At 37.4% G+C, this 21,842-nt stretch overlaps 1 protein-coding gene across 2 annotated transcripts in view; it reads right to left on the bottom strand.

Moving 5' to 3' along the window:
• ITPR2 (inositol 1,4,5-trisphosphate receptor type 2) overlaps positions 1 to 21,842 on the bottom strand; it is a 461,522-nt gene that overhangs the window by 338,906 nt on the left and 100,774 nt on the right. For both annotated transcript variants that reach the window (XM_045554169.1, XM_045554170.1), the window contains exons 6-10: positions 19,054 to 19,152; positions 18,661 to 18,744; positions 18,241 to 18,387; positions 14,816 to 14,911; positions 416 to 460 (exon numbers count right to left, since the gene is read on the bottom strand). In XM_045554169.1, coding sequence (XP_045410125.1) covers positions 416 to 460; positions 14,816 to 14,911; positions 18,241 to 18,387; positions 18,661 to 18,744; positions 19,054 to 19,152 — 471 coding nt within the window. The remainder of the gene's footprint in view (positions 1 to 415; positions 461 to 14,815; positions 14,912 to 18,240; positions 18,388 to 18,660; positions 18,745 to 19,053; positions 19,153 to 21,842) is intronic.

Genomic DNA, 21,842 nt, shown 5'->3' with positions numbered 1-21,842 from the left:
AGTTGCTTCAGGCTTCAATTTCTCCAAAAATAGAACCCAAAATTATTTTGAATCCAGAAAAGTGTCCTATTGTCCTATTTCAATATCATGTCATAATTCTATTTCTCCTTCCTAATTTCTATGCACTTCTAGAAATGAAACTTAGACCCATCAGATCTCCCAGATGCCAGCTGCCTTCGGCTCTCTACCATAAATGACCATCAAGTTGCTAGAAATCTTGCTAAGCACCCATTACTGGACATCTTATAATCTAAGCCATATCATCTTTTACCTTTTATCTTTGATCCATAACCTCTATTCAGAGAATCTCTCTCAGAGTCCCTAGTCTTCAAATTTGCTATTAAATTTCAATTTTTCCATATAAAATATGAACCGTATGTTTGGGATTTATTGAGGAAAAATCAATTCTACTTACCACATTTTTTCCTTCATTTTGGGCATCTCGATAATCAGGATTAAGCTAAAAAGCAAAGCAAAAATAGCTTTAAATTGCTATTAAAAGCACATTAACAAGACCAATGATCTTTAATTCAGTTCATCCTTCTACCCTTAACCAAGTTTAATACAAAAAGAAGCTAAGAAAGAAACTATTAGTAAATATGACAATTTAAAATAATATTGTCAAACCTGTTGCAGGAGACAAGACCTAAAATGCCAAGTTTATGGTCTTGGTTTATATTAGAACCATTCACATCTTCCAACAAGTGAGAACTGACAATCTCATCTTCTATGGGAAAGCATTCAATAGAGTTCACCATTTCACCCACCACAAAAACTGCCATTTACCAATAACTCAGACACCAATCGTGAAAAATAGATCAAAGAAAAGTTTTAACAATGATTCAAGATCATGCTTTACATACTATGCATGCAAGGGAAAGAAACCAAAAGAGCAGCTTTGTATCAGATATGTCTGTTAATACATGAGGGCTATTGAAACCAACAAAGACACGTGTCTTTCGGCTTGGATGGTGGAGTTTAGGGGTCATTCGATGACAAAAATGAGCCCTGGAGATGTTCACAGTGTTGACCGACACATCTGGTGGGATCCCTAACTCCTGACTCCTATCTGTCTACACCATCTTAAAAGGATGTCTTAGTTGTGCTGAAATAGGTAGTTGATAATCTGCAAAGCAACAGATTTATAAGGTATTTTTCTTGAAATAACGAGTTGTCCAATTTAATCATTTTGATGTAAATCAATTGTGTATAACATACAATCTCAAGTAGTCAAAGTTATCATTTAAAATGTAAGGTCAGTGCCAAGATGTTTAACTGCCAAAAATATAACAAATAAAAAAATTTAAAGAAAAGACAACATGTAAGGTCAGGAGTCTTTCTCATAATGACACTTGGCTAGTAGCTCTGAGCATTGCCCCTCCCAACTTATCACTGAAGTGTTTTTAAAAAAAGAAGCAAAAAACAAAAGGAAAAAACTCTCAATCTCATTGAGAACTAAGGCTGAAAAACAACCTAAATTCCAAATCTTCACTGAATTGACACTAATTATAAAGCAGATGGTTCTGGGGGAGAGGCAGGAAACAACGCAGTTTTTATCTTGTGGCATACTTTAACCTCGCATCAAGCCAGTGTCTGCGTGAACAAAGTTAAGAAGATACATGCTGTGGCTCTCGCTGTTTGTCACTGACTGAGAGACCCAGAGAATCCACCAGCCAAAAACCTATATAGAGGGGTTTCTCTATCACTGAGAAGCTGCTGTGAGATGAAGCAGAAAATTGCTCCCCAGTCTGCCCCATCCACTGTCTCTAACTTCACATGACCAGAGAGATACTATAATGCCAAGAAAACAGCTGGGCAAAGAGTGGAGGGGGCTTTCTGAGAAGCACCACATGAAGAAAGGAGAGAAAAGAGAAACAATCATGAATGCTGTGGGCTGGAATCACATTGCAGGATGATATAGAAATAACAAAGGGGTAAGAAAAGAAACTGCAACAGAGCCCAGGGATGTCGAGTCGACGTCTGCTACAACTGGGAACTGCACTGGAAATGCACTCATCAGTCTTCCCTGCAGCTGAAGATTTAGAAAGAGGATTGAATTGTCATACTAGAGAATTACAAAATGGAACAAAAGGACAATCCACTCGACCCCATCTCGTTCTGCACAGAGCTCACTCATCTGAGGATAATAAAGAAAGAAGAAAAGAAGGAAAAACCAAACGGTACTGATGAAAACGTATGTTAGAACAAGGGAAATTTTTTCTCAGAGTCTTTCTGAATATATCCTTTCTGAATATTTTTAGGAAATGGTTTGGCATACTCAAGAAAGTACAAGTAAACATAACTTCTATGTAAAGGCAATAAAATAACATGAACAGCTAAAAGGATAATACAAAAAGAATATAACATAAAAAGGAGTTAAGGAAGATTTTGATATAAATGAAAACATAAATATAAAATTGAAGTCCACATTAGCAGCAATAAAAAGCATAGTTGATATTACAGAAAATGAGTGATGCAAAGGATAAGAAGTTGAATAACTATCCCTCAATACAGAGGGAAGGTATCCAGAAATGAAAATTAAGAAAAAGAAACTAGTCACAGAGAACCAGCAAAGGTGACTGTCAACAACAAATGGGAAACCGGGGTACTCAAAAGGAAAAGAGAATCAGTGAGATACATGCAATAATCAAAGGCAATAGAAAATAAAACTTTTTGCCAGGGATGCTGGCTCACGCCTGTAATCCTAGCACTTTGGGAGGCCAAGGCGGGAGGACCGCTTGAGGCCAGGAACTAGAGACCAGCCTGGGCAACATATCGAGACCCTGCCTCTACAAAAAATTTTTTTAAATAGCCTGGCATGACAGCATGCACCTGTAGTCCCAGCTACTGGAGAGGCTGAGGTGGGAGGATCACTTGAGCCCAGCAGTTAGAGGTTACAGTGAGCTGTGATTACACCACTGCACTCCAGCCTGGGTGACAGAGTGAGACCCTATATCTAAAAAAAGACAAAAACAAAAGAAAAAGAAAAGAAAACTTTCCTCAGCTGAAGAAAGAATTACACATACGGAGGTTACTCTATTCCTGGAAAATCAACTACAACAGATTGATATGTTCATTCGAGGATGATAATGGGAAAAAGGGAGGAGGGAGAGACATAAAACAGAGACAGAAATTAGTCTTAGATAAAAATGTACATCATGTAACAGGAGAATGGATAAGCAAAATGTGGTCCATTCAAACAATGGAGGACTGCTCAGCAATGAACATGATGAGCTGGCAATTCACACAAGAAGGACGAATTTCAAAAGCATTAAGTAGAAGAAAGCAGACACAAAAAAAACGATGTAGTGCATGATTCCATTTCTATTGAGATGCAAGAACAAACAAAACTAAACTATGGTGAAACACATCAGAAAGTGAAGTGGGTGTGAGGGAGGGGAGTGGGTGGAAAGCTACCCCACCCAAGAGCACCAGGACAGCTGTCTGCCAGTTTTCAGAACTGACGCGCAAGCGGGGTGAAAAGACACAAGTTGCCTGTTAGTGTGGGGCCAACTGCTGGGGGGCCTTGAGGCTGACGTTGCTTTTGCTCCAGAGACTCAGGCTCTCCCTCAGACTCCTTAAACTCCCTTGAATGATGAATTAGTTTCAAAACAAGATTAATCTTGCTTTTAGGATCCAAGAGTGAAAGGTAGAAGGCCAAAGAGTGAGTTAAGTGGCCTCTTTTCTACCTATTAATCAAACTCAAGAAAACAAATTTTACTCAGCAGTGAAGAAAATTCTAGCACAGTTCCTAAAGGGGTTCATTCACCTACTTTAGTCAAGTATCAGAGTAGTTTTATATATTTATCTATTTGTTTTATTTGAAGAATCCCAACTTTTCTTTTAAATTTAAAAAAATCCACACTAAAATTTTAACTAAATTACATCTAAAAAATATGCAACATGTTCAACCAAAGGTATAACTTTATGGTCAAAGCTTCCATTCAATACGTGTTAGAACAGTTGGTCACAGACACTATAAAGTAAATTCATGGGGGACACCATGACCTATCCATCACTAAAACACGCACAAAAACAGGAATTAACGAACCTAAGTCAAACACAGAATAATTTGTGCCCTCTAAAACTTGCTCATATTCTATCCCAAAGACGTTACTTTCCAAAATTCAGTCTTTACATATTTCACCACTAAGGATCACCCAACCCCGCCTAGCTGTCTGGGGAAATGGATTCCAGACTCTGCTCCATAAGGAAAAACTGTGGGCCTGCGGATAGGTCACCTAACCCCTTTGGAGCTCAGTGTCCTCATCTGCAAAATGAGAAAAAGTCTGTGACCAAACCATGATTCTATGTCAATAAATTTTACACATTTATGCATTTGGCGGCAATACTAAAGGTGGTGCCGATCATTTAGATTTTGTCTCATCCGTGTTTCTCAGGCTACAATGTGATTTTTTAAAATAATCAATATAGAGTGATTACTTCAGTAAATTCAATAAAGTGTAAATAATAGTAATGATGATGATGGTGATAATGAGGAAGAAAAGAAGGAGAAGGCAAAGGGAGAAGAAAAACCACCCAAATAAATCTATGGCTGTATAAACTTACCAATATTAACTATGAAAGGTGAAATAAATATATGCTTTAAATTATACTGCTCCTTTCTTTCTCTAAATATAATGACAGCAGTAATTATTCAAGTAATAGACTAAAGATGAGTAGAAAAAAATATTATTTTTAAGAAGAGTGAAAAAGACACGGTCATATGGCGGTTCCTGAATCTTTTAGTACTTAAAAAAAATTGGTATGTTAAAAAATAAATTATAAATCTGGCATTGGAGAGCTAATATGCTATTCAATCATTTATTCAATAAATATTAATAGAGCATCTATAATGGGCAAAGCATTGTGGTATATGGTATTTTAGCAAAGACAAAGAGAATATGGTCCCTGACCACAAGACCTTACAATCTAGAAGGGAAAATAAGACATAAATATAGTCAGCTGTAATACAAAATAAAATGTGACAAGGGGTGTAAGACAGGAATGAATAATTTATAAATAATATAGGTCAGAGGAAGGAGGGATCTGTGGTGGGCAAATTTATTCACAAATTATTCATGGCAAAAGTAGCATCTGAGATAAGCCTTGAAGGATGGGTAGAATTTTAACTGGCCGAGAAGGAAAGAGGGAGTGAAGACAGCAGCGCTGGAGAGCAAATGCCGAGTAGGTGAGAACAATGAGATTTGTTGAAAGAAGACCCAACAATGCCACTTATGGAATACTTTGTATATGCTTTTAAAGGTTAATTCATTTAAACTTGCAATTATGCTATAAGACAGGATTCTTGACTTCAGTTTACACATAAGGCACCTGCAGCACATCACGTGAAGTACTTCAGGCGGAAGTCACTGCTAGGGAGTAGCAGGGTAGGAGGCACAGGTCTCAGGGTCCCAAAACTGCATCTGTTAGTTACTCCAGCACACTTCCCCTCTGCCTCCAGAAAGCGGAGTGGTGTGACCCAAGGTTCAAAGGAAGGTCAGCCCAGACCATGGGGGGCCTTTAAACCACAGGCTAAAGAGTTTGCATCTTACTCACAAGATGTGAGAAGACCAGAGAGGTGAAAGTAACCAAGTGCAGTGGTTCAAGGGAGAGGTGGGAAGTCCCAAATAAAGATAATAACGCAGGAATGGAAAGGAAAAAATAGGTATGAAAGATTTTTCAGAGACAGAATCAGTAGAATCTGAATGTGTAAACTGAGAGAAAAAACATTTATCATAACTCTCGAATCTTTAATCCTGAACTGAGGAAACAATTCAGTCTTAGGTAAATTTATTGAGGTTGTATGGCAGTGGCATATTCAAGATCAAGTGCATGACCCACTGCAGCCATGGGAGTGGGTGACAGAGAGAGAATATAAAGACCCACCACTAATCTTTGCAGAGTCTTCATTTAAATGGCCAAAGAGGAATAAAAAGACGTCAGGCATGGTGCAAAATGGTAGAAAGAAAGAGAGAGGGAAACATCATAAATACCTAGGCAATGGAAGTCACGACTGTACCACAATCAAATGAAAGACAACCGCACCCTTTCATCTAACACAATAACAACAAGCAGACCAGAAGCTCATATGTCCATAATACGTATCCACTTTCTTACAAGAAAAATGTTGCTTTTTTTAACAATGAAATATGTTTTGATCAATTTTTATTGTATATGTGATTAAAGTCATAAAATCGCCAGGGGTATATTTTAAAATAATTATATTTGTATCTTGCTCGTTCCAATGACGAGCATTTCAGGGCTAATCTATTATTCTGATTGATAAGTCTAGAAAAGAAAGGAAGGAAAAAATAACCTTTACTGAGCGTTTATGTATGCCAGGCAGAATTTATGTATTTTGAAATGTAATATTTATATGTGTATTTTTAGGGTCTGTTATAACATGGTCATCTTCTGTATTTAGGTATACACACACATACAAATCAGGCTCTTTTCATATACTATGGCTGATACATTTGATAAAGAACTAAACATAGGGATATTTACAACTATAGCCCTAATATTCATAAGATGCCATGCTAATGTATAGTTTCATAAGTTTTAAGTTTTTAACTAATTAATTAAATCCAAAGTCTATTGAATGGTTAGGAAATAAGTGTTTACTGCCATCTGGTGGAAGTTTTGCCTATCTACAAACAAATAAGCTAGTCTTTAAAAGGGCAAAACAAAATCTTTAACAAGTAAAATTATTTTGCATTACTGTATCTAGTTTCAAAACGATCATTAAAAGTTGTTGCTTTAGTAATATCCAAATAAAGAAAAGGTATAAAGCAGCAAATCATAAATTGTGAAGCTTCATTTACAATTCTTCCCATGATTACATTAGAACTATTTTCCAAGGCTCCCACATTATCCTATTAAAAATAGGTAAAATTACTTTTCTCCTTGTAGACATGGCTGTGAACTCACCTGCACCACTAAGGTAATACAAGTAAAACATTAATGTCTATGACAAAATGTTGATGAGTGTGCTGACAGCTGTGCTGTGTACTAAACACTTAAAACTATATGAGTGTGTGTTCACCCTCCCCTCATGCCACCTACCTACATGCAGGCCCACAGAAACTGACATTAAAAGGGAGAGAGTCTGATAATACATGGTTCTGCATTATCTCATGGAGTCAAAATGTCTTTTTATCTTATTCATAATTAGGTACTTTGTTCCACACACATTTTGTGCATAGTTTTCTAGCATTGTATATTTCTTAAAAATGAACCTGAATTCCCTAAAACTATACTAAGAAAGGTAATTATGTTGAATAAGGGTCCATTTTTAAACTTTGGTTCACTTTAGTATCTTGCAGAATAAAACTTAAATTGTGTTAAATCTTATATCATTGTCCTAATTCCTAGATGTTCTCCAATATTTACAAAAAAAGGTGCATTCTTAAATGCTTAATAGCTTACAGTGTATATGTTTTGTTTCTGTAATTATACTACAGAATCTACAGCATATAAAATGGTCTAACTTCCTTTGAAAGTGTCACCTTCATTTCTACACAAACAACTAGGCTTATTACATGTTTCTGAATAACTTAACCACCCAGTTAAGTGCTGGTTAAAACAGAATATCATATTTAGGCACTATACATATATGTGTGTATGTGTGTACACACACATATACATATATGTGAATTTTTAGGGGTTTTTTTTTCCACATTTGTGCTTTGATTTAGGGTTACAATCCTTTAAACTTTCTGTGAGATTTAGCATGGTCACCTATAGATGTTAATATTTTAAGCATTATACAAAACGAGCTATCTCACATGTGAATGCATGATGGAAGCAATTGCAAGAGATCTCAGTGTTTCAGAGATTGAGTTAATATAATTGTCCTCTAGACTGCAAACTCCTAAAGGACAAGGACCATGTTTTAATCCTTTTTGTTTTCTTCACAATATCAAAATAGTGCTTCTACCCAGTAGACAGTCAATAAGTGATTGTGCAATTTCAGTGTAATGTAGATCAGCATTTCTCAACCTCAGAATTATTGGCCTTTTGGACCAAATAATTATTTGTTACAAGGGACTGTCCTGTGCATCATAGCATGTTCAGTTACATCCCTAGCCTCTACCCACTAGTTGTCAGTAACTCCTACTCCCCAACTGTGACAATAAAAATGTCTCCAGACATTGCCAAAATCACCCTCAGTTGAGAATCACAAGGCTAGCATTTAGCCTAATACTCTCATTATATTGTTTTTTACTTTGAGCAAAATAAATCACCTCTCTGAACCTGGATTTCCTTTTCTGTAAAGTGAAGTTATTGGATTTACAACAATAATCATAGTCCCTATGATTCATCCATTCAATCATCCAATAGTAACTGAATGCAAATTGAGTGTCAGGCACCATGCTAGGCACAGGGTGTCCAGTGATGAGCAAAACACTGGTATTGTTCCCCCTTTCCTCACGGGGAATGATATATACCTAACTATAAAATGTGATAAATCCAAAGAAAGGCTATAAGCATTTCTTTCCTAAGTAGGGGATTTCTGAAATATCTCAACAGATTTACAGAGAATAACTGTGGTATTATCCAGAATTGAAGCTTTTTAAAATTCTAAAATACCTGATGAATTATACAATGAATACTACAAGACCACAATTTAAGTTATTACACAATAGCTTGAGTGAAACTCAAATTTATAGACAACAGAAAACTAAGTTATTCAAAAGAATCTTCATTTCTGCTCTAGAATATTTTATCAAAGGAACTTGGGAAAATAAAAGCAATACATGGTAAAATCTTCTAATAATCCAAGGCATGGATAGTCTTTTCAGCTGTTCTCCTAGATAAGCATTCAGTATACTATGCCCAATTAGGAGTAATCTCACCCAAAATGTCTATTTTATAAGTCATGGTGGTGACTAGCTAGCGTGTGTGTTATACCTCACATACGAACCGTACAAAATCATGGCGCTTTATTGGAAGGATTTTCAATGTCTCCAATAAGGCAGTGTTTCCTATGCCAAAACATAGTAAGTAATCTTTTCCAGATAAAAGATCAAATAACTAAACTTTGCCCCTAAACACTTTACCCCCTTAAGTTATCTGACTGACAAAGAAATACTAGTTCTTAATGATAATAGTAATAACAAAACACTACTCTGCATTTTCTCTCCCCTTCCTCTCCAGGAAAGTGAAGAGACTTAACATGTATTGAATATCTTTTATGTACAAGGTGCTGGACATTCCCTATCTTCCTTAGTTCCAGAATAATCCCATGTAATACATGTTATCACCTTTTTTACACACAAGGGAACTCAGGTCCAGAGAGGTTAAATATTTGCTTAAAGTCAGACAGATTGTACAACAGTATACATGAGATTTTTTTTTTCCCACTCCACTAGGCTCTCTTTGTCACACTGGCCAATATAAATACCCAAAACTCAAAGGCAATTCAAGAATTACATAATCCTATGCACCAGGAGTGCCTAAAGCACATTAAGGCAATATTTTAAATTATAAATATGTCTGTTAAAGGTGGAAAAGACATGGGAAGAGAGTAACGCCCTGCTATATCCTGCCCCACTGCTAGGTACTTCCCTTTAGTGAGAAAACAGGGCCTTTCTTGTCCATCTGATTTCTTAAAATATATTTTATAAAAACCATCTAATAGGACTCTTAATTTTCCTGTTAACTACTACTCTGTTTCTCCCTTCACAGACATGCTGTGAAAACTCAGTCTGCACTCACCTCCCCTTCCTGGCTTCCTCTTCATTCCTCCACTCCTACATTCTAGTTTCCACCAAATATGCTCTCAACAAAGTCACAATGATTGCATTCTTGCCAAATGCTGTAATTAGGCTGTGTTTCTGATCTTTTCCATAGCACTCCCTCCTTTGTGAAACTCTATTCTGCCTTCCCTGGCGTTTGTGACTCAACCCATTTGATTTTCCAGTTGCTTCTCTGGCTTCTCAGGCTCCCAGGCTTTTTTGTCCATCCTTAAAACATGAAGTTTCCCATGCTTCTACCTTCAAACATCTTATCGTTCTTTTCATGTGCCCTGGTGATTTTACCTGTGCTGTGGAGCTCCAAATCTACTTCAACCCTGTTCAATCTCCACATTTCTAGAAGTTGTGAAACCTGTGCCTATTAGACATCTTCAACTGGACATTTTACAAACATAATCAAAATTGAATGGATTATATCCCTCACCAACTTGGCACCTCTTCCCATTTTCCTCAAATCAGTGAACGACATCACCAGTTCCCCAAAGCTGGAATCCTACTCTTAACCCCTAACATTCGATGGATTACCACTGCATTGATCCTGTCTCCTAAAAACGTCTTCAGCCCTTCCCTTCTTTGTCATTCCCAACATCTATCCCTTGGCTCAAGTCTTCAAGATTCCTTGAAGGTATCATACCTCTATCTCCTATCTGGTATCCCTTCCTCTAAATTCAATCTCTTACCATCGCTTTACAACGGCTCCAGAGCAGTGCTGCCCACTAGAACTTTCTGCTTGGAAATGCTCCATGGCTGCACAATCCCATATGGGGAGGCTATTGAGTATCTTGAAATGTGGCTATTGTGACACAGAAACTGACTTTTTAATTTTATTTCATTTTAATAATATTAATTTTGATTTAATAGACAACATGGGGCTAGAAACTACCACATTACGCTGTACAACTTTGGAATGGTCTTCTTTAATCACAAATTTATTTATTACGCTCCTCTTTATTTTAAAGATAAACCCATTCTCCTTAATATATATGGCCTGAACTTATTGGCTACACTATATCTATGGCCCTATCACTCCCGCCTCCACCACCTTCTAGCATCACTTCCAAACTCACATGCCCTCGGTATCAGCCATATGAAACTAGTCTGTATGACACCACACACCTCCTCGCTTATGTACAAGCTGCCGTCACTAGCTGAACACCCTTTCTCTCTTTTCCCCACCTGCCTTACTCATCCACAAAGCAGCAACTCCTCTGGCCTCCCAACCATTCCTGACTCCTCCCTGACCCTCTACCAAAGCTGCACTGCACTTTAGCCCTTCCCTATAAACATGCCACTATTCATACTGCTATCATATGTTTATCACACTGTACTTGGTGCTCCTCAAGAGTGAAAATTAGACTTTTTAAATGATGTCACCACTCTCTACCAAAGGATTGCAAATAGCTGCTCAGTCCCAGCTTCTAGGTAGCTACCAGGATAAACTTCCTTAAACATTATTCCTATTGTGAATTATTAATAGATCAAATCCAAATCCTTCATTCAAAATCTTCAAGCAAAGAGATCTATTGCTCAATAATTCCCCTCACAACCTCTTCCTTGGGCTAGGCCTTGGTTTTTATATTGTCTACATATGATTTGAACATTCCACATCCATTGTGTGCCTCTTTAGCAACTTACACCTTTGCATTGTCCATTCATTTCTTTGCCAGTTCATGTCTGTTACTTTCTTTGAGAACCAAGGAAGAGTTTTCCCTAAGCAAGAGCCTTCTTTGACTAATCTCACACTGACCTAACTCCACCTACGTACATAATTAGCCCGCCATGATCTTTCCTGTGCTCTAGGGTCATTAATTGTGTGCCATCTTCTGAACTAGACAGTCCATTCTTTGAGGGCAAACACTGAGCCCTCTGCTTCCTTTGCTGTACCTGCAGCATTCTCTACCATGCTGTGCACTTATCAGGCACTGAAGAAACATATATTGAAGGTTGTATGAAATCTTAAAGATGATGTTTGCTATTTTTATGAATTTCAAAAATAATCCATTCCCAACTCTTGCATTTTCGGCATCCCAATATGCGGGTCTTATTTTTGAAGTAATAACTACATATTAAAGGGGAAATTGAAAAAAATAAAACAAACAGAAGCCATGGAGTCTTTCCCCACCCAAGAAGGGTATAATGTAATGAAACGAATAATTTTTAGGAGGTTGTAACTCAAAATGTTGGGAACCCCCTGTCCCACGTGGATGACATGAATAATGCTTTGAAATTAAAGACATAGGCATTTTTTAAAAGTAAAATTGATAAAAAGATAATCATTGCTTCTCAACTGCTGTCAGAGGCTAGTTACCACCTGTTTCCTGATTGGGAATCAATTTTTTAGCCAGTGATGGTGGCTAAAATCACCATGATTTGGCCACACGCCTAGACATTTTCACACCAGTAAGGACAAACACCCTGAGTGTGCCAGGATCTTGTCTGAACTTAGCTGACATAAGAAATACAAAACCCCACTTATGGAAGTCAGGATTTTGAAGCTATGGTTTCTATTTTCATGTTAGAATACTACACAGAGCACCCATTCCATTATATTAGTTAAAGTCAGTAGAAAATAAATTCCTGGCTTTCAATCTTCAGATACGAATTTAATGCTTAAATCTCGTTCTCCCACCTGGCCATAAAAAAGATGTTATCTAAAGTATTAAAGGTCAAAGAAAAGGTCTCAAAATACACCAGACTTTTTAATAGACAAGAAGGCACCTGGCATTTTAAGCTGCATTCTCCAGAGAGAGAATGAAAGACAGTCTTTCAAATCATTTTCAATGAATGAATTGCTTTCTATTTTTCTTTTTTTTTTTTTATATATGTATTTTTTTTTTATTTCAGCTCATCATGGGGGTACATAAGTTTAGGTTATATACATTTTCCATGTCCCACCCATCCTCCCGAGTCAGAGTCCCAAGCGCGTCCGTTCTCATTCTCCAGACAGTGCACCTGGCACTCATCATGTAGTCTATTTTTCAACTTTTAATTAATTCATTTATATATGTATTGAGTTCTTAGATCTTCATTAAAGTTAACGAACAATTTAATTCTTAATAATCTAATCATTTGAATGCATGAAATGATACGTTTTAATTACAGAAATTAACCAGGAAAACTTGTAATGTGTACATCATGTCAGTTTTCTACAGCACATCAGTAGCTTAAAAAGCCATTGATTGAAAAGTGAATTAGGGAAAAGAGCCAATAATGTAAGATCCAAGAGGATTTTAATCCTAATTTCTCATCTTTTATGGGACATCTAGTTAGGCTTTTCTAATTTTCTTTTTAGACAAGATTCTGTACTCATTATTTTTGCTTCAAAGGGTTCAAAAGGGTTACTTCAAAACGCGTACGGTATAAACAGCCTGGAAACTGCAAAGTATATTTGATTTAGTTGAGCACTAAATAATATGGTAGATATTTTAGAAAAGTAAGAATAATCCCTCTTTATCATGTAATAAAATCAATCATGTCAGCATCACTTACAGGGTGCATACCATGAGCCACACCTTCTGCCAAGCACTTTGCCTCATTTAATTCTCTTAATAAGTTAAAAGAATTAGAAAAATATTTGACTATCCCCATTTTTCAGAGGAAGAAATTGGAGCTTAGAAATAGTAATTAGCCCAAATATGTCTCCAAATGCCTCTCTCATACAAACCCTGAAATCTCCTTCCCATCCTCTAATCTTATAGAAGCCTGAATAGCTTCTTTACATTCATCCATTCATTCAAAAAATATCCATCAAATGCTTTTTAAGTGCCCTGCACTGTTCTAGGTGCTGAGGACCCACTGGTCATGGGGGAAAAAAATCCCTGCTAACAGAGACAGTTGATAAATAAAATGTAGAATAAGTCAGACAGTAAGTACTAGGAATAAGAATATTATCGCAGATTAATAGGATGGCGAGGGTAAGAGGGTTGGGTGCTAATTAGACGGGGACCTACATGCTTATAGACCCTACAGAACCCACTCCCTGTCCCCACACCTTTTCCTCATCAGTTCTCCAGCCCTACCTCCTTTCTTACCTTTCCTGACATCCAAAACTAATAGTTAGATAAGTAGTAGTAAAAACTCTAAGAACAGATTCTGGTTTTGAATTTCAAAAACAACCACTATATTAAAAAATAGAAACAGAATCAAATAGATTAGAATGAATGGAAATTTTCATATATCTGGAAAAGAATAGTTTCAAAATCATTTTTAAAAATAGCCAAACTCTCATTAAATCATTTCTAAAACCTCTACGCTGTTATTTGTACCCATCCTTCATATCTAACAGATAGTCAAAATACTTTTAGCAGAGAAAGAAAAGGCCTTCATATGCTCTTACCATTTTTACTGACAGTTTTAGGACAGTTCAGTGTCTCAAGAAGAGACAGGCACTGTGGCTGTGGCCAGGTGCGGTGGCTCACGCCTGTAATCCTAGCACTCTGAGAGGCCGAGGCAGGAGGATTGCTTGAGCTCAGGAGTTCGAGACTAGCCTGAGCAAGAGGAAGACCCCGTCTCTACTAAAACTAGAAGAATTAGCCAGGCATCATGGCATGCACCTGTGTCCCAACTACTGGGGAGGCTGAGGCAGAAGGATCACTTGAGCCCAGAAGTTTGAGGTTGCAGTGAGCTATGATGACACCATTGTACTCTGCCCACGGCAACAGAACAAGACTCTGTCTCAAAAAAAAAAAAAAAAAAAAAAAATCGTTCCCTTTCCAATGATTTGAACAATAAAAGCAGACATCCTAAAAAAGTGAAGATAAATAGAAAATTCTAGGCCACATCACACACATATGCAAATCAGACATCCCATTCCATTGACCTTACAGTGTAACAACTGCAGAGTTTTGCTGTTGTTGTTATTGTTTTCATTTTTAATACTTTGACTAATATTTGTATTTTAAAAATAAGTTATATGCAAATCCAGAACATTATAAGCAATAATCAAATCTGTATAATGACTGTACCTACAAATAGAATGTCTTCTCAAGAACCCAACTGCCTTTTTCACCATTTCAGAGTCAGAGACTTAACAGCACTATATCCATGAGTCTTACCTCTGCAGCTAAATAGTTTCCAGTTGCAAGATGTTTAAATCTGAACAAGCTGTTCCACTGTCCTGCACCCCCACGGCATGGGTCATGATGAACCACCTACAGACAAAGAGAGCAAGAACAATGACAAAATGATATTCACGTTCCTGGCAAGCAAATGCCAACAGTTTACATGGAATAGCCTCCTGTTTATGCTGACCTGTCAAATCTAATATATGTTTTCATGAGAGTACAATATGGCAGAAGAACAAAATTTCCCATAAATAAGTAAGAGACATGTTAGAACAGTTGTTAACCCACTGTGCATACATGACACTCATGTCTTAATCTGCAAATACAGCTTTACTCGGAAATGCAGGTTTCCAAGACCAAAACTCGAAATCCTGTGAGGTTTCCCCCCATTTGTTACTCAAATATTCATTCAGCAGATTGTATTATGAGCCTACGATGTGCCAGGTACATTTCAAGGCAAGAAGGACTCAGCAGTGGATAAGATTAGAGCTTTCATTCTAATGGAGAAGAGAGAGAGCTAGCAAACAAAGAAATAAATGAAATTTGACAAGTGCCATGAAGGACCCAGAAAGAGTACAGGACTGAGTAACTGGAGAAGGAGACATCAGATGTACAATCAGCATGGGCCACTTGAAGATGACATGTGAGCTGAAACCTGGAGGATGAGAACGAGACAGGCATGCAGGAAATGGGAAGAGATCATTCCAGGCAGAAAGAATCACAAATACCAAGGCCTGGAGGTCTGAACTAACTTAATTCTTGGCCCTTTCCATGCATGCTTTTACTAGCACCATGTCCTTTGATGCCTGTCCTTGGAACTGGCCTTGCCCAGGTGCTGAGCTGCTAGGCTCACTGGGAATGGAAGCAGCAGGTCTGACGCAGCTGGTGCTACTGGGCAGTGGAACAGCTCAGGCTCTACAGTCAGATGACCACGTTTGAGACCCAGCTCCACCGATTGCTACTGTCTGATCACAGTGAGTAATCAAACATCTTCAAGCCTTGCTTATTCATGTGCAAAATGGAGTTAATTCACAGGATGGTTGTGAAGATTAAACACCATAAGACGTGTCAGAATGTAAGGATAATGTTCCATTATTCTCCCTCAGCATATTACTTTCTTTTTGTTAGTACTGACCACCCTGTGGTTCCTGCTGCAGCCTCAAATTTTGTGCTAAAATATTTGACTTTCTAATGCCTTTTGTTAGACTCCAGTTTCTACGTCTCCCCCTACTCTATAACTCAAATAAGATGATAATTATGAAAATACTTCAAAGTGCATGAAGTCCTAACAAAACGCTCCTTCTGTGGCCAAAAACCCACCCAACCTTCAAGGCTCAGTTCTCAAATCAAACTTCTTCTACAAATCCTTTGCTAATCACACTGTCCACTGTCATCTTGCCAACGTTTGAATTTTTACTCCTTTGGAGAAGGCAGAGATAGCTTTAAGAATCTGATAAAATCTACTGCTGTCTCACACATGCACATATGCACACACACATACATGCACGCTTTGTATATAATTGCTAGGGTTAACAAATAACCTGAAGCTTACTGTAGACCCCAGACTAGAAACTATTCTCATATAATTAAGTGGGACTAGCAATGGCAGTATAGGGGACATTTTGGAGATTTGGAAGGGAGGGTGTTTTCATTTATCATGAGAATTTGGGAGGGATGCTATTGGCATTTAACAGACAGTGGCCAAAATATTCTATATCCTGCAATTCACAGGGAAGTCCAGCCTGTGCAAGATATTGTGTGCAGCCCTCAGGACAGTCCCCACCATTCTAAGTGCTCCTCAATCACAGGGGCTGGAAGCCTCACCCAGGGGTTTTGAGGGCATTCCCATGGAATGGAAAGCAGAGGAAGGCAGGAAAGAGGCTCCTCATTTGGCTGCAGTAACAGTGGTGGCAGCTGACAAGTGCAGGCTCCTTCAGGGTGGAGTGAGTGAGGACACCACAGCACATGGGGAGAGGCCTGCAGGCTCAGAGGAGGGGAAGTAGCAGCCAGACCTTCCCCTGCTCCAGTTCTCCTCCTCCAGCCCTTCCAATAATGCCAAACCCAATTCCTTACATTACACACCTCTTTGCTTGAAATGCCTGATGCCCACACTAAGCATGATGCCCAGCCCTCCTGAATGAAGCCCGACTGTTACAGCACACAACAGAGAAATGTCTTGCAGCCTGTGTCTTTCAAATCTCCTACAGAAATAAACCTACCACAGATATGAATTAGTAATACTTTAGTACATAATCAAACAAAAACATTTTAATGTCAAGTTGTACGAAAGGTCCAATAATTTAAGAGAAATTCATTATGGAGAGGGAAGTTTAAATGAAGTAAAGACATTATCTCAAAATTATTCAGTCATTTATTCATTCCCTCCTCTGACTGCTCGATGTGTTATAGCATTTCTAACTACGCATTTTGATGGAAAGGGTTTCAGAGCAGTGGTACAGCTAGAGCAAAAGCTATAAAACTAAAAGCAAATAAATGAGAGAATTTTCAAAACTTCTTTTAACAGCCTTAGAACCAATATTAAGTAGGCAGAGACACATGAAGTGCATTTCATTAACAGACTTTTTAAATAACATCTCACCTTACTGCTATCTCTATGCTTTTTTTAAGCTTTTGGAGAACAATGATAAGAAATCTATGGTGTGGTGCACACCTGTAGTCCCAGCTTTACCAGAGGCTGAGGTAAGAGGATTACTCAAGCTCAGAAGTTTAAGGTTACAGAGAGCTATGACTGCACCGCTGCACTCCAGCCTGGGCAACAGAGGAAGATCCTGTCTCCAAAAATAAAGAAAGGAAAGGAAAGGAGAAGAGAGAGCAGAGGCGGGGAGGGGAGGGAAGGAGAGGCCATAGCTTACATTTTCCTAATTACTCTACATATGGCCCCATTTAAGAAATATTTTGTAAAGGATGAATGAATTCTTAACTACAGGTCCCCGGATTCCAACAGAAATGGCATTCCAAAAGAAATAAGCATTGTTCTCCTGAGCGACTGTGTAGTTCTGGAATCTACCTTTACTCAAAGCAAGGCATCCTCCTCTATCTTAACTCCAATGCCATTTGACGCACACGGCCTCCAGGCTGATCAGTCTTGCTAACATTTCACAATCAATTTTTTAAAAGTAAAATCATATCTATGCCCTTATTAAACATGTGTGTGTGGGAGAGAAAAAAAGAGAGAGGGAGAATGAGACATACCACAGAGAAGACAGGAGAAGGAAGAAGTTCCTTTCAAATTGGTCACAGCAATGAAAGGTACAAGTTGGTTCACAAAAGTTATTCTGTTTTACGGGTATAACATAAGTAATACCTATGACAATAAAACAACCAGCCTAGAGAACCTTATCTTTTTGACCTAAATATTGATTAAAAGCAAAATATATATATGTATATTTACACACCTCTACTTCCCAGAGTGCTTTAGAACTAGTGGCAGAAGTTGCTGATTGGCGCAAGGTTGTACGAAGGAAAATGTGCTGTTTTTTTTCATACTCGTCGCAAGTCAGAAACTTCTCTTGTTCCGCATGAAACAATCTAACAACGTCACCCTAGAAGAAAAGGTCGAGAGACACTATATTTCCAAAAACCATCTGAACAAACATATAAGAGAAGTAGGTGTCTCTTTCTGGTTTTCATACTCTGGGCCCTACTGCTGGCTACCTGGCTTTTAATGATTATCTATACATTTCAAAATATTTGGTGGGGGAGACTCAGTAAAACACTCAGTGAGTATTAAAGTTTGTAGTCACTTTCCAAATTATAAACCCCAGTAAGGCTGCCTTCCTTTCTCTCAGTAAATGTTCTATGTGGCACATACTTACTCCTTTTAATACATCCTCTCGGTATGAACTGTATTTCATGAATAAAGTGATTTTCCAGCTAGTGTTGCAATTAACAGCATTCACCTATTAATGAAGAAATGTTAAGAGTTATAAGACTACAAATTCGATACTATACCAGAAATTGGTACTTCAACTAGTAAAAGGAGAGAAACGACAACTTTGCACAATGAGATATGTAGCACAATACAAATATCTTCAAAAGACCATCCAAAAATAGCAAAGGCTAATTGTTATCTACATGTACCTTAGGAATATTAATTAGAATAACTGGGATTATGCTCATGAAAACAATGAAAGAAACCATCTGACTTTTTTTCCCCCTTTCTCTCATGAGAAGATCGACAAATTCATTCCCTTTCCTCTTGAACTTACCTCTTTACACCCTGGGTTGTCAAGAAGTTCAATGTTGCTGGCATGCAGTGGCTGTCCTGCATTCACGGGCATCAAAACAACTTTATCTCCTACAACAATCTAGGAATCAGAGATAAATTGCAATTGAGACACTGCATGGCTCTTTGGCACTATATTTGAAGCTAAAAATAACTGCACAGGAATCCACATTATTGACCTGACACCTGGTTCTTTTATCATCCCCACAAATTTTAGTTCAATTCTCTTTCTCTTTGAGGTAAAATACCTTCTAATAAATGATCATATAATCATGCCCCACAGTGCCTATCCATCTGGATTCATAAAGCTGGTGTAAATCTTTTTCTTATTAGTCTCCCATTTCAGTTAGAGCTTTCTTAAAGTCAATAAAGAGGCCATTATCCCTCCACATGAGGTCTTATGCCACAAGCACAGCAGATACAGAGAGTAAATGCATTTGCCACCAAAAAAAGCAATCTACCCAAATATTAGAACCACTTCAAGGGCAACCAGAAAATGTTATACACTTGTGTTATCTCTGCAATGAGAGAAAAGCCTGGTAATTTTGATCTTCCCATAACCTCAGAAATGTATTAAAAATTCTAATGTTATCTAGATTTCAAAAAGGCAGGATTAGGTAACCTTGTAGAAATATGTTTTTTGTTTGGGCCTTGAGCATGTGGTTCCCACTTATTTTAAACAACCAAAACTAATATTGCTCCTTGAACGTGGTATTCATTTTTATCTTTATTTTATTTTTAAATAAAAACTAAAATTGATTATGGGAAAAGTGTTCTAGATAAGTAAGTCTAAGTTGATTTTTTATTTATGCTATCATGGCATTGTCTACTTTATCTACAAGTATTTTTATTCAAAACTCAAACTGTGGGGAAGTGAAATTATCCTTCCTTAATGTTAATAATGAACAGTTTAATTTTAGTTATCAAAGTTACCTATATTGCTAAATTTGTCTAGAGGACATATTATTATAGTGCCTACACTTCAATTACAGAATTGATCACCATCTCAGAAATGAAACCAAAACTTTTTCCTTGTATATTTTATATCAATTAGATATTTGAATAGATTAGTTTGATAAATTAATGAAAAACAAATTAGGACCCAGTCAATATGTGTAAACAGAACTGCTCCATGTGCTGTATCTCAACCTAAACCCAAACTTTAAGAAATATCATTTCATATTTTCACACTCAGATTATCCACTATATGGATCACACAGAGGAGTCTACACTCACAAAAGGTGCTGTTGTCACAAACTATATCTGGAGATTAAAATATAATAGAGAAGCCTCACACTCACTAATCAAATAAAGAAAAGCAGTTCTTTGGTTGGCAGAAATAGCTTCTGCTGTTTGCAGGACTAGTCTCTATCCATCACCCTACCTTCCAAGTCCATAATAAGTCAGATGCTGTTACTCCCAAAGCCTCATCAGACAAGCTCTCTATGTGCAGATAAGGAAAGATCATCAAGGAACTGTGTTAAGAGAAAGGAAGAAGGGACAGAGCAAGGTGTACAGTATGCTATCTGTTGTGTAAAAATGAGAGGAAGGGAATAGGAATGCAGGATAAAGAAATCTCTCCAGCGGTTAGCTGTGGAGGAAGGGAGCTAGAATTGGACAGATGGGAAAAGGGAAAGAGACAGACTGTTCACAATATATCTTTATATTGCTTTCTATCTTTGAACAAGAATTGCTACCTCTTTTAAAAAATTAAATTATAAAAAAAATGAAAATCAGCATGACATAAGCATATTTCTAACTCCCTATCCACCCCCCGAAACAACATTTGTTATTGCCCGTGACACAAGGCAGCTCCAAGTCCCAGAGCCAGTTGGATTTGGTTCACTATTTCATTCTCATTTGTATCATATCTAATATTAGCCAATAAGTTGCTAACTATAATGATACATTTTAACTATGTTCTTCTAATTCAACAAATCCTTTTGGTTGCACCTATAGTCACTGCTCTAAGTCTTGCTATTTTAGTATAGTTGTCTGTAAATTTTGGATCAATTCATATGTTATATTTACTTCACCCATAAAGCCTTATATATTTTTAAGAGGCCAGCCATATAGCCACAATGTCCCTTGATGTCTATAAAACAGTTTCAAGGGTTCATGAGAACATCATTCACAAGTAAAATCTAACTTTAATTCACTAATTTTCAAGTCCTCGTTCTTATTCTTGACAATGTCTACCCTAACTAGCCAAGCTGAATAAAATTTGCAAATGATATGGACGAGATGCCAATCATGTGAAATAAAAAGAACATTAAGAGGTGCCAGGAAGAAAACAAAAGTGTGGAAGAAATAGTCCCTATTCTGGGGAAATTCATACCTAATTAGATAACTTGGCAAATATGGAACTTGGTAATATTTTTGGAATAGTGCAGCTTGGGGCCTGATCCACACATAGGATCAGATGCTTCCTGAGAAGCTGTATATTTAACACAGAACTTCAGGGTGAAATCATTTTCTGCCACATCCTAGGATCAGCCATTGCATTCACTCTAGTGCACAAACATCTTTTTTTTTTTTAATCGCAATTCCAAAAGCATTTCTGTTAATTCTATATAAAAGCCATAAGATTTAAGCTGGGATTTTGCTGAAAATAAAGAGGGATATAAAGCCACTAACAGCTACCCTTCTTTTGAAGTGGCACCTGGGATGGTGAAAAGAATATCACAATAGGAACTGAAACACCAGGGTTCTAGTTCCACCTCTGCTAGAAATTCAAGGCATATAGTTTTTTTTTTTTAATAGCAAAATCTA

This window comes from Lemur catta, chromosome 6 (genome assembly GCF_020740605.2).
Source record: "Lemur catta isolate mLemCat1 chromosome 6, mLemCat1.pri, whole genome shotgun sequence".
NCBI classification, from domain to species: Eukaryota; Metazoa; Chordata; class Mammalia; order Primates; family Lemuridae; genus Lemur; species Lemur catta.
This window is presented reverse-complemented; position numbering and strand designations above follow the sequence as displayed.